This window comes from Dreissena polymorpha, chromosome 11, assembly GCF_020536995.1.
Source record: "Dreissena polymorpha isolate Duluth1 chromosome 11, UMN_Dpol_1.0, whole genome shotgun sequence".
NCBI classification, from domain to species: domain Eukaryota; kingdom Metazoa; phylum Mollusca; class Bivalvia; order Myida; family Dreissenidae; genus Dreissena; species Dreissena polymorpha.
The window spans coordinates 69,302,826-69,317,942 of NC_068365.1; the positions used below are offsets into that span (position 1 = coordinate 69,302,826).

The 15,117-nt window shown below is 30.8% G+C and overlaps 1 protein-coding gene across 1 annotated transcript in view; it reads right to left on the reverse strand.

Annotated features, from left to right (window-relative positions):
* Window positions 1–5,909, reverse strand: part of LOC127851689 (protocadherin Fat 4-like) — a 163,581-nt gene extending 157,672 nt beyond the window's left edge. Inside the window, exon 1 of the mRNA XM_052385538.1 lies at window positions 5,823–5,909. Within this exon, the coding sequence (XP_052241498.1) occupies window positions 5,823–5,903 (81 nt within the window). The 5' untranslated portion in view covers window positions 5,904–5,909. The remainder of the gene's footprint in view (window positions 1–5,822) is intronic.
* Between the last annotated feature and the right edge of the window lie 9,208 nt (window positions 5,910–15,117).

The window sequence follows — 15,117 nt, forward strand, 5'->3', positions numbered from 1 at the left end:
AATAATGTTATTTTGAACGCGGATATTCAAAATGTGATTTCGGATATCATTTCGCGCATACTGTATACTCATTATAATACGTGGTACATTATATTTCGTGGCATTACCCATCTTTGAATTTAACACAAACACATCGGAAAATGACGATGCAAAATCCTCAGTTTTGCCAAAATCAGAAATCAACGAATTAACGTGCCCAAGATAAAGAGTCGTATTTTAAGAAAAAATAACCACATCAATACGAAATTTTAATGTCGACGAATATATACGAGTTAACAGTTATTTGAAATCAATCATTCTTCACAGTCTATAATTAACGATCTCCAATAAAATTCAATGACATCTTAATCGTTTTTGCAATTGATGTTTTTGTATTAAAATATTGATGTGTTTGTATTATTATTATAATAACACGATGCTTCAGTTAATTTGGATATCTAATTTGACTTGTTTAAATTACCTATTGGGATGTATTTATCATTCAATCAGTATTGTTAACTGTCAAATCACATTACCTATTGGGATGTATTTATCATTCAATCAGTATTGTTAACTGTCAAATCACTTTGCGCTCAGGGTACAACGCACATTCTACGCCTTTATTGTAAATATTTTCCGCAAATATTTAGGGCCATTGCAATTTGTTAACAAAATTTTTACATGAAAAGTAAAGTATGCACTTCACATCAAACGTTAACTTTCTTAAAAAGCATCCGTGTAAAATATTTGACACTCTTGAACACGGCTTGGTTCACACATAAAGCACTTCATATAATCGAAACAAGCCGAATTGTGAACATATCGTGCCATTAGACGAACTATTTAAGGACATGAATAATGGGCAATCTTTAATTATAAAAAATATTGAAAAAGGAGAGACAAATTTAATCCCCTTCGTGGTTCGAACATGAAACCTTTTGACCTAAACATTGACAATAAGCAAATTCACAAAAAGGGGATCATATGTAAAAGCATTAAATAGACGGCGATTTGACATGTAGGTGTTCATTAAAACCACATCCTTTTCAATGAATGTACACAACAGCTGTATGTCAATGGATTTTATTCACTTAGATGCGTTGAAGCGATGACTGAGCCACGCTGATATTTATTTGCACACTATATTCTTCATATTTTTGCAGGAGTTGGTATTTCTGGCTTAAACAATAATAATTATATAACTAATAATAATAATAATAATAATAAAAGTAATAATAATAATAATAATAATAATAATAATAATAATAATAATAATAATAAAAATTGATACTACTACTACTACTACTACTACTACTACTACTACTACTACTACTACTACTACTACTACTACTACTACTACTACTTATAATAATAATAATAATAATAATAATAACAAAAACAACAACAATAATAATAATAATAATAATAATAAAATTAATAATAATAATAATAATAATAATAATAATAATAATAATAATAATAATAATTATCATTATTACTACTACTACTACTACTACTACTTCTACTACTACTACTACTACTACTACTAGTACTACTACTACTACTACTACTACTACTTCTACTACTACTACTACTACCACTACTACTACTTACACTACTACTACTACTACTACTACTACTACTACTACTACTACTACTACTACTACTACTACTACCACTACTACTACTACTACTACTACTACTACTACTACTACTACTACTACTACTACTACTACTACTACTACTACTATTACTACTACTACTACTACTACTACTACTACTACCACCACCACTACTACTACTACTACTACTACTACTACTACTACTACTACTACTACTACTACTACTACTACTACTACTACTACTACTACTATTACTACTACTACTACTACTACTACTGCTACTTCTACTACTCCTACTTCACTATTTTGATACATTTCTCATTCATACTTCTCTTTACTATCATAGCTACCCTTACTTGTCTTGTTGCATTTCATTATCCCCAAAAATTATTGTGCCAATATATTTAATTTTTCAAACTTCATTCTTCTTTTTTACTAATGTTATTATTATTAATATTATTACTATATTATTACTATATTTGCAAATCCATTTAAATTAACTAATTATAGTTTATCTTTATAACATTTTTCACGTTTATATAATTTCGTCTTTGCTAAGTACATTTTACTTTCTTGCTAGATTTTACTTAAATAAATAATTTTCACGTTCTTAACTATATTTCAGTTTCATTTTTCTCTAACATTACTTCATTTGACTTTCCTTACTTCATCTAATTTTCTTAAATTTTAATTGTAATTTTAATTAAATTAATTTTGCTTTCCTAGCAAAATGCCATCGTCCTTCACTTAGAATCAAGGCTCTTGTTTGCGCCTTCGTGTATGCGGTCTTTAAAACAAGATACATAAAGCCTCTGAAAATAGAGAAATCTACGAACATATTGTTAGAATGATGTATGTAAAGTGTTTTTATACAGGTGACATTCCAAAATAAAGCTTCCAGAATAAATCATCTTTTGTCAATCAAACTATAGTGGATAGCAGTCTGTGATTCGATACCTTTAGTTTAACTGTTCATCACATATTTATTCATTCATTTATTTAAATGGCTATATTATAACAAATAAAACTGTGTTTATAATGTGTTTAAGACGACCTCATTCATTCAATCATTATATACGTTTTGTTCACTGTGAAAACAAATTTATGCACATCTTAAAATGGACATACTGTGGCTATATTAGTGATATTATTGATATCATGCACTAACATTACAGACCATTGTCAACTTTGCAATATATTGACACGAGGAAACGTATGATATATGAGGGTAGATAACCTGACAGCTTTTGAGTGACCTGACAATAAAAGAAACGAGGAAAAGAAATGTTACCTGTCATAAATGAGTGTCTGCTTTGTCAATACATTTCCAGTCTCTTATGTTTGCTTCTTAAACATTAGCGTTTTTCATTAATGCAATAAATTTGATCTTAAATTACATAAATAGAGGATCTTGCATGAATGGTCGTTTTGTATTGAATTTATTAAACGAGTCATTTAAATAAAGATAAAAACGAGGCTTGCCGAGTTTTTATCTTAGTTTAGATGACGAGTTTCTATTTATAACATGACCAACACATCTCTCTTTATTTTATGCTCTTTTCACCGTTTATTCACATTGTAAAATAGTTTAATTGAAGAAATTCGTTGGAATAATGACGTCATTTCGTCACAAAAATGACGTCATTTCACAGTTATATAACTAGTGTAATAACACCCATGGAATAAACAAAATTGAGCATTACGTTTTTTCACTTCTGGAGCGTAGGTCATGTTATAATTTGTAGTAAATTAAATAACATTATAGAAGAATATACGCTACATGTTAACACTGGTGATTCCAGATAATGCTTTTGTTCACGTCATCGTGTCTTCGGTTGTCAATTACGTCATATGATACTCTCTCTGTTCCTGGCTACATTGATTTTTGTGACGTCAACGCTTTTATAATGCTTTATACCACATACTTTAACTTGTTTAATCTACACGCATAGGTCATTGAGTTTAAAACGTTCAATTTTAATTATATTTTCTCTCTAACAGGCGTTTCTTGTTTGATTTAATTTTTGCAGTCACATAAACAACCAGGCTATGCAATATGGATCTTTTACACCAAATATTGCTGCTTATTCCTGTATGTGCGCGATGATGATCTGAAATATTAACTTCATGACGCTATATTCTAAAATCTTTTTCAATAAAGAAGTAATGTAGTTGATACTTGTTCGTAGTTTCATTTCATCGTTCCTCAAAATGTTGTAACTCTGTTGCTCTGGTATCTTTCCTACTATTGAGTAATTAAATGGTAATTAAATTGAATGCGTTTTAATTCCCTTTTATTATTGTTTAGTTTGAGTTACAATGCTATGAGGTTTAATTTTATTTACACGTAAATGTATCATGAATATTTCTGGGCCAAGTGTGAGGTTGGGCGCTCTATAACCGGTTTAAACCCCCAATGCTTTGCATTGACCGTTCCAAGGCGGTGACCCCAGCTTTATTCTTATATGTGTTTATGTTGTTTTGTATTGTGCTGTTTTGTACTGGTTGGGCAATCGGTCACTTGCCTTAAATAAAGGACCTACTAATTGTTTATAATAAAAATTCAATACTGCTCCAGCAGCTGGAGTTTCACTTCTTTATATTGACAATCAGTGACGAATTCTTGTTTAGAGACATACCTCATGGAACTGAGGGGAAAAGCAGTTTGTAATACTATTTACAGCATTGGCTCACGTGCAATTGCAAACATGATTAAAACATGTATGGGTAAGCTTAATATTGTATTAAAGGTCGATACATACGTGAAAACACAAGGCTTATTTATCTGAAAGTATGAATTTTACTAAAAAGAAAGATATTTATGGCCTTTTGATTTAAATTGATTTTCAAAGGCATTCAAATTTATATCGTGTTCATTTGTCGATAAGACATTTTCATGGTCCTGACGTAAAACGTTGATTTGAATTTTTTTTCACAAAGATGGCCAATCCGCAGGCATTAAATTTGGCAATTCATGTGAAATCTTTTCTATTCATTTTAGATGTCATGAAGGAGATCCAGTATCTATTTATATCGTTTTTATTTGCGCAGAAGCATTATCTGTAGAAAACAATAACGACATGAAATGTATAAACATCAATTAAGGCGAACACAAACTGTCACTTTGCAGATGACATAATTTATTTTGGATTGAGCTGAGAGAAAATCTTAATGTAACATTACTTATAACATCTAACCTATTCCTTGACTTAACGTTAATTTTGATAAAACACATGTAACATTGGTTGGCAAAAAAGTTATGAAATATGGAAGTTTCAATTTGGAAACTTCAATGGAACCAACAAAGTTAAGATGCAAGAAATTTATGTTAACGTAGATCAACAAATGATATTACACATTTAGATATAAATAGTTGAAATAAAGAATTCATATTCAACCCGAAAAAACACACATTTTTAACACCAATAAATGCAGTAATAAAAACATTATTGATATCATTATTTTATCACATATTTATATCCCTTCCTAACCTATCCTCAAACCTGAAAACCTCATTTATAGCACAGCATTTCTAACTTTAAACAGAGTCTGCAAAAAAAGTATTTTTTTAAACGTTATGTTAATAATATTTTGAAAGTTAGTTCAAAATGATCAACGTAGAAGCTCTTATGCATGCTGTTAAACTAAAAAGGAGTGAAGATAAAAGAGCATTTTCATTAAATGGAAATTGGTTACACGTTGCAAATGCATACATAGATTTCTTGAAAATTTCGTATAATATGGAAAACATTATTAAATTTAGCCTCTACAATGATAAATCGTTTTTTGGAAGGATGTTCTCAATCGTTTGTCGATTTCTAATAACAAATAATGAGAAATGCAAATGACATATTTATCTAGCAAACTATATATAACTAATGCATATGTGTAGGACATATAGGACACATGCAAATGGTTTTTCTTTTATACTGATATAAAATATGGGTAATAATAATAACAATAACAACAACAACAATAATAATAATAATAATAATACTAATAATAATAATACTAATAATAATAATACTAATAATAATAATACTTCTACTTCTACTTCTACTACTACTACTACTACTACTACTACTACTACTACTACTACTACTACTACTACTACTACTATTAATAATAATAACATTATTATTATTATCATTTTATGATAACCATTATTAGTCTAGATTACGATTATTATATCATCAGAACAGCAATAATTGAAACACGTACCGCCGCTACAACGATTCCAAGATATCCAATTACTAAAAGGAACGCTAATCCCGTGGTGGGGGAATTGGACATCATGGTCATATGTATAACTATCTTTACAGCGTTATCAAATTAAGAGCATTTAATAAAGTACATGAGCCTATAGACCTTACGGTAAGATTCATATCGGCTTTTTATTCGTTCTGTCAACAGGAACCATTCACCAGTCGCATACAAAGTTTTAATTATGCGCGATTTAGAGTGCGTACAAAATCATCTTTTCAATGCATGCACATTTATTTCAGTTTATTCATTATTGATTTATGAATACAAAGATATGAATCTATATTTACTGATTTGATTAGATGTGTGAGTCCTTCAACAGCCATGCGATAATTGAATTTAACCGTAAACTGTTTAACGTGGTTTAATGCAGACATGCAATCGACTACATAAATTAACAATATTTATGAAGAAAGCATCAAACAGGATTGTTGATACGCTGTTATGATACTATATAGCATTACATGCTTAAGGTCGAACGTACGAATATCATTTGATAAATATATCAATTACCAAATGAATGAAGAATGAAAACGACGCACTTTTTGCCGAAGGCCTTTTTACAGTATATGACCGTTGTGTACTTAAACAACTTTAGTTCTATTTCGGTGAAGAATACAACTCTTAATATGCAGGCGATTCCTGACCTCAATTATAGTCATTTGGGTTCTTACAGATGTCGTGTTATTTGGAATGGTAGTCATTTGGGTTCTTACAGATGTCGTGTTATTTGGAATTGTAGTCATTTAGGTTCTTACAAATGTCGTGTTATTTGGAATTGTAGTCATTTGGTTTTAACAGGTGTCGTGTTATTTAGAATTGTAGTCATTTGGTTTTGACAGATGTCGCGTTATTTAGAATCGTAGTCATTTGGTTTTAACAGATGTCGTGTTATTTAGAATTGCAGTAATTTTGTTTTGACAGATGTCGTGCTATATAGAATTGTAGTCATATCTATCTGACAGATGTCGTGTTATTTAGAATGCAGTCATTTGGTTCTGACAGATGTCGTGTCATTTAGAATTGTAGTAATTTGGTTCTGACAGATGTCGTGTTATTTACAATTGCAGTCATAAGGTTCTGACAAATGTCGTGTTATTTAGAACTGTAGTCATTTGGTTCTCACATATGTCGTGTTATTTACAATTGCAGTCATTTGGTTCTAACAGATGTTGTGTGTTTTAGAAATCAATGCGAACTTGCGGAAGTCAAAGGTCGGACTTATATTTTATACTCAGTCTCATAGTCTATTAGCCTAACAAGTACACACAACATGTCTCAGCACAAAATATGTTCATACCCTGCCACTACATAGAAAATGTAATATGCAACTTTTTCATATTCATTATTCAGACATATTCAAGAATACTAAATGCTTTTCATATGAGCCTCGCATTGGGACAATTTGGCTTAATGCATGCGCATGAAATGTCGTCCCTGATTAGCATGTGCTGTCTACACAGGCTTATCAGGAACGACATGCTCCGCCTTAATTGTATTAAGAAGAGACTTTTTAAAACAATAAATTCCATTGTTAATGGGAGAGCGCTATAAAATGTAAGTGGTTTTAGCCAAGTAGAAATTGGGTCGTAAAATTAAAATAGTATCATTTAAGTAATATTTTGAACTTAGTTTTTATAGATACCTTATATGCAGCAAAACTACCAAGAAAGAGACAGATGTACCATTTACTATTTGAAATAAAAATAAAAATGCAACATGCATGATTCGTATTTTCAGCAGTAAATCACGCAATTTAGACGTAACGTTGTTTTAATTTTAAAAATTGAAGATTATGCATAAAAATTGATACTTATTTAACAATAAACCTAGCTTATATGTTATATTAAATCAAATAACGTTAAAAAAGAAATAAAACGCGTCTCAAAAAGTATGCTTTGTCGGAATACATGTCACTTTCTCAACATATCTCGCGTTCCTTTAACATGTAACTTATTTTTCCCCCTAGTACATTGCAATTTCCATCATACATTTTGCTTTCCTATTACATGGAGCTTTTCTAACTATAGCTTACCATTGTAACTACAGTTACCTTTTAATGTGCATTTTACTTTCAAAGCTTTCCTAACTTTAACTTTTCTGATACATCACATTCTCATACTTCATTTTACTTTAATAGATACATGTACTTGTCTTGCTTCGTTTAAATATCCCAATATATAATTTTGCTAATCTATTTCAAATTTTTTCTACATTATACTTTTAACAATATTTTTCTTTGCATATACGGTTAAATTTCTTATTATATTTTACCTTTAACACATTGAACGTGTGTAGAACGTTTTCCTTTGCTAAAAGTATATTTTACTTTTTAACTACAATTGTCTTAATAAATAGATATCACGTTCGTAAACTAGATCTTACTTTGTTAACAAAATATTACTTTCATTGCTTAATTTTACTTTCCTATAGTTTCCTAAATGTATTTATTTTCCTAAACTTTTTTTGCTTTCCTAGCAAAATTGTACTGCCCTCCACTTAGAAAGAAGACTCATGTTTGCATCTCAACGTATATGGTCTTTAAAACCAGTTACATAAAGCCTCTTCAAATAAAGCAATCTTCGGTTATCATGTTTTAATTATGAATAGACCGGTTTACAAGTGTATTTGCATAGGTGTCATTCAAACATAAAGCTTCCGGAATACATCATCTTTTAGAACCAGTTCGTCAATCAATCTATAGTGGATAACAGTCTATGATTAAAGACCTTAAGTCACACTATTTATTATATATTAATTCATTTATTTCAATGGATATATTATAACAAAACAAAACTATGTAAACAATGTCTTTACGGCTATCTCATTTAATTTGGATATTTCATTTCAATAGTTAAAATCGACTGTTTGGATGACATGAATCATTACGTACGTTTTGTTCACTGTGAATACACTTTTAATATGCACATCATTAAATGGAAATTCTATGGCTATATTATTGATATCATTCACTAACATTACAAACCATTGTCAACTTTACAATGTATTGACACGAGGATAGATGTGATATATGATGGTAGATATACTGACAGCTTAAGAGTGACATGGCTATAAAAGAAACAATACAATAAAATGTTACATGTTACAAATGATGTATTTATACATGGTCAGTCTCTTATGTGACCATCTTAACCATTAACGAATTTCAATAATGCAATCAATTTGAATTACCTAAATAATATTTAAATTAGTAATATTAAAGAACAATATGCGCTAAATATTAACACTGGTGATAACTTAGATGATATTTCAGATAATGCTCTTCCACCAGTGACGAGCGCTTTTTTAGAGACTAACTCATGGAACTGAGGAAGAAAAGCTATTTCTAATACTATTGACAAAATTGGCTCACGTGGAATTTCAAAGATGATGAAAACATGTATGGATAAACTTAATGTTGTATTAAAGGTCGATACATACGGTAAAACGCAATGCTTATATTTTGAAATTGAACAGTATGAAGTTTACTAAATAGAAAGATACTTATGGCGTTTTGATTTAAATTGATTTTCAAAGGCATTAAATTCTCAGTCTTGTTCATTTGTCGATGAGACATCTTTAATGGTCCTGACATTAAACTTTGTTTTCAAATATTTCACAAAGATGTGCATATCCGCAGTCACACAATTTGGCAATTTATGTGAAATCTTTCCTATTCGGCGTAGAAGATGTCATGAAGGAGACCCAATATCTTGTTATATCGTGTTTCTTAGCGCAGAGGTATTATCTGTAGAAATTAACAACGACATGAAAGGTATAACATCAATTAAGAAGAACACAAACGCTCACTTTTCAGATCAAACAACCATTATTTTGGATGATGCTGAGAAAACTTCTAAATGTAACATTATTTTTTTATAAAATCTCACTTGCTTTTTGACTAAGCGTTAATTTTGATGGAACAAATGTGAAATTAGTTGAAAAAAAGAGTTCTGAAAGTTTTAAATCTTAATATGGAAATTTCAATGGAACTAACAAACAGTTAACATGCTAGAAATTCATCGTCCCGTAGATGTACAAATGATATTACACATTTAGCTATGAAGACTTTATAGCTAAAATAAAGAATTCATGTTCAAAATATATACTTTAACACCCATAATTGCAGTAATAAAAAATTATTGATATCATTATATAATAACATATTCATATCACTCTATAGCATATCCTCAAACCTGAAAACCCAAACTATAGCACAATATTTCTTACTTAAAACGGAGTGGGCAAAAAAAGTATTTTCCAATTTTAAAACGGTATGTAAAGAATATGTTGAAGGTTGTCGCAAAATGATCAACGTCTCAGCTTTTATGCATAGTAAGACTTAAATGCAGTGAAGCTTTAATCATTATTATTATTATTAATTATTTTTTTAATTATTATTATTATTATTATTATTATTAGTATTCTTATAAATAATATTATTATTATCATTACCATTATAACCATCATTATTCTAGATTACGATTAAAATTATGAAAACAGCAATAATTGAAAACGTACCGCCGCTATAACGATTCCAATATATCCAGTAACTAAAAGGAGCACAAATCCCGTGGTTTGGGAATCGGACATCATGGTCAAATGTTTAAGTATCTCTAAAGCTTATTCCAATTTAGAACATCGAGTTATTCAATAAAGTACGTGAGCCTTTACACCATGAGGTAAGATTTATAACAGCTTTTTACAAGTTCTGTCAACAGGAACCATTCACCAATCGCATAAAATGTTTTAATTATTCGCGATTTAAGCGGATACGAAAACATCTTTTTATGCATAAAAATTAACGTCGTTTTATTCATTATAGATTCAAATGACGTGTGAATAGAAAGATATGAACCTCTATTTATTGATTTGCCCCATTAGTTGTTGATGCCTTTTACAACCATGTTATAGATGAATTCAACCGTAAACTGTTTAAATTGGTTTCATTCAGACATAAGATTGACTACATAAATTAAACGTATTTACGAAGAACACATCAACACGTATTGTGGACACGGTTTCAATAATAATATATAGCACTACTTGTTTAAGGTCGTACGTATGCATATAATAAGCTAAAGATCAATCAAAAGCACGTATGACGCAATTTTCTGCGTAGGACTTATTTCAATATAGAATAAAGTTCGTTTGCTATGTTTTGAATATGTATATTAACAAAAAAGTAAAACTCTAAATATGCATTCATGATGTTAAATGTAGTCATTTGGTTCTTATGAATGTCATGTTAATTATGAATTATAAATAATGGCGTGATTGGGACAGTCAAAAACCGGACATTTCCTTTTCATAGTCAATATCATGGTCGATTAGAATAAAACTAACAGACGAGTTTATACAGCACACACACTTATGATATCCTCTGTACCTACAAACAAAATTGAATATGCAACTTTGTCATATCGAGTATTCTGACATATTTAGACAACCGCCGATTGCTCTTCATATGATTCTCGCTCTGGAAAAACGGGGCTTAATGCATGTGCGTAAAGTGTCTTCCCAGATGAGCATGGGCATGGGTTTTCGTTCTGAAGAGACTTCCTTTAAACGAAAAAACCATACAAGCGGAAAGTGTCGTCCCCGATTTGCGAAGTGCACATGATAATCTTGGAATACACCTTGCGCACACACATTAAGCCCTGTTGTCCCATAACGAGGCTAATACGTTTACAAATGTGCATTATTATAATTGTGTCATGTTCTGACAAAACTGGGAATAATGCATGTGCGTAAAGTGCCGTCCCTGATAAGCCTGTGCAGTCCGCACAGGCTAATCAGGGACGACACTTTCCGCTTAAACTTGATTTTCGGTAAAAAGGGACTTCCTTCAAACTCAAAATACCATAGAAGCGGAAAGTGTCGTCCCTGATTAGCTTGTGCGGACTGCACAGGCTCATCTGGGACGGCACTTTACGCACAAGCATTAAGCCCAGTTTTCTCGGAACATGACACAATTTATCGTATGTATCTTTTCTAGATAGTGCAGTGCTATTTGAGCGTAAGATATTGGCAAATAAAACGAATTCTCGATCGTTCTGCTATAAGTTGATGCACAGACAAGCATGCGGTTAGTCAACTTTGGCTGGAAAATAATAAATTAGTTGATATTTTATTCGTCGTTTTTTTCATATTTCAAACTTCATCATTTTACATATTTCAAACTCTATGATTAACGATCTTTATTCCATGCATGTATTAACTAGTGCGTATTTGCAATTGATTAATTTTGTTCGTAACAAATAATATATTATAATTACATATTCTTTATTACTGACAGCCTCATTTAATTTCTATATCTTTTTCCATGGTTTACATTTATTTAAAACGCGTTATTAATCATCATAAGAAATGTTTTGTTCACTTTGAATATACTTTGTGCTCTGAATAAAATGAGCATGAAGTATGTGCACAATTGATATTATTCATCACTATTAAACACTATTGTTAGCTCTTTAACACAGCTCTGACAAGGCTATGAATGATTAAATCAGATAAGGCGACAGCCACCGATCAATGGACGAGGAACGAAACGAAAAAACAACAACAGTAAATATAATACTTATATGCAGGGACCTGTCTTAACACTGAACCCAGTGCATTCTTTTTAATGTTTAATTATTGTAAACACGTCAATTGGTTAATACCCAATCAGAGTTCATATGTCTTCTCAAAGTGAAGCTTTTTTTGTAAAACCCAATTATAACCATTGTTTAGATTTAATGCACTGTTTTGCAGTTGCACAGTTTTTGTTATTAAATCAAACAAATCTACATATTGAAATAGCTTGAAGGTTTGTAACAGCCTGTTAAACAATTGTTAGCCAGACTCATCCACCGACCCTCCATCCAAATACACAAATATTGGCTACTTATGAACGACGCTGAATTTATACGAAAACAGATTCTTCATGCGTTAAGATTAATTAAAATTCTTTCATTATTGATTCCAGTGGTAAATACAGAGTTAAAGATGAATCTCTATTGACTGATTTGCGTCACAAGTTTTTCTAAGATGATATATTTGCAATCAACCGTACTCTGCTGAAATCGGATTTACAAAGAAATGCGATTGACTACGTAAATACACATAAATGTATACACTTATATTCAGTACATTTTCAGATGTTTTGTTGCCAAAAGTTCATTTATATACCGTTTCCTAATTTAGGTCTTGCGTATACATTTGGTTACACTCGCACAAATAAGTGAATGACGCGATTATCTTGATATTTATGAAAAGTGTTTTATTGATGAAAATAATTGTTCAATTCAATATGTTACTCTTTAAATAAATGCAGTTTTATGTCTTATGTGTAAAGGTATAACGCGCTACCGAAAGAGCGGCGAAATAAAATAGAAGAGAAATCGCCATTTGTTATTCTTCTAGCATCGGAAAGGTCTTCACTAATCATGTTTGATTAAAATAAATAGAAAAACAATTACAATCATGCTTTTCTCCAATTTTAATGCGTAAAGGATTTTCCCCAAAGGAATCGTTGCTTTAAGGAATCGTTGTTGTAAGGAATCTTTGATGTAAGAACGCGATATTGTAAGGACTCGTTAATGTAAGGAATCGTTTTTGTAAGGAATCGTTGTTGTGGGAATCGTTGGTGTAAGGAATCGTTGTTGTAAGGATTTGTTAGTCTAAGGATTCGTTGTTGTAATAATGCATCGTTATTTAAAGGAGTAGTTAAATCGTAGTAGAAAATAATCGTTAATGTAGTGAATTTTTAATGTCAGGAATAATTGGCGAAAGATATTCTTGATGACAGGAATCGATGCTGTAAGAAAACGTTTTATTTAAAAAAAAACGCGCTGTTGTAAGGAATCGTTAATATAAGGAATCTTATTTGTAAGACATGAGGATTCGTCGATAAAAGGAATCGTTGTTTTAAGGAATTGTAGTTGTGCGGAATCGTTGTTGCGCGGAATCATTGTTGTAAGGAATCGTTGTTGTAAGAAATCGTTGCTGTAAGGAATCGTAAATACGAGGAACAGTAGTTTTAAAGAATACGTATTTTTATGAATCATTTCTTTTAAAGGAATTGCTATTGTAAGGAATTGTTTTAGAAGAAAATTGTTGTTGTAAGGACTCTTCGTTGAAAGCAATCATTTCTGTAAGGCATTGTTTTCGTAATGAATCTATCTTGTAGGAAATCGCTGTTGAAAGGAATCATTGTTGCAAAGATAGCCATTGTAAGGATTCGTAGAGATTTGTTACAGTAAAAGGTTGCTACAGAGTGACGCGGAGTAAATGCTTATTTAAAAAAAATCAACTTCTATGTAATTTACGACTCTAAGTTGTTTATCTGTAATTGAAAAGGATGACGCTGGTCAATACAAATAATTCGTTTCAAAACTATGGGTAAATGCCAAAAAAGTTTTGCTACTACAATGGCACGATGTTTTCTGAACTAACCTTAGGCTTTCAATGCAGTCAAATTAGGATTAAAGACTGTTTTATTAACAATACAATTAATAAAGTTAGGATTGTGATACCAATTTTAAATTAGTCAGACATCATAGATGTTTAAAAAAATATGTATTACACATTCTATGGATGTATGAAATTCTATGGATTCTATGAAAGTCCGCACTTTGGACGGCACCTTTACCTACAATTTACCTATATTGGTTCTAAATGTATGCACAATATAGATTATAAATAATGTGTACTATTATTTCTGTTCTATATCGAGATCTTAATCATTCATTTATCAACGTAAACACACGACATTCAGTAAAACATGCAACGTCAATTGTGTAATATATTACATTCTAGAATCGCCATATAGAGGACACAGAATCGCCTGAAACATTAATACTGTCTTCCAATATACATCGAATACTCTGAGAACAAAACCCCCAAAACATAATAAATGGCCTTTTGGTACAAAGTAAAAGCATATAATATTATAATGTAACAATATTATTATAAATATATTCTGGAGCCTGTTTCAGCCATTAACCCATTTATGCCTAGCGTCTATAAAAAGGCCTTTGCAAACAGCGTAGACCCTGATGAGACGCCGCATGATGTGGCGTCTCATCAGGGTCTGCGCTGTTTTCTTAAAGGAATTTCTGTAAGAAATATTCTAAATATAGAAATAAATATACTACACATCCCTAATTTTGGAAATAAATTGATTTAATTTAGAAGGATAGGAGAGTCCACTAGGCATAAATGGGTTAATGAACAAACCACTGGCCTTGAAACTGAACGATATTTATAT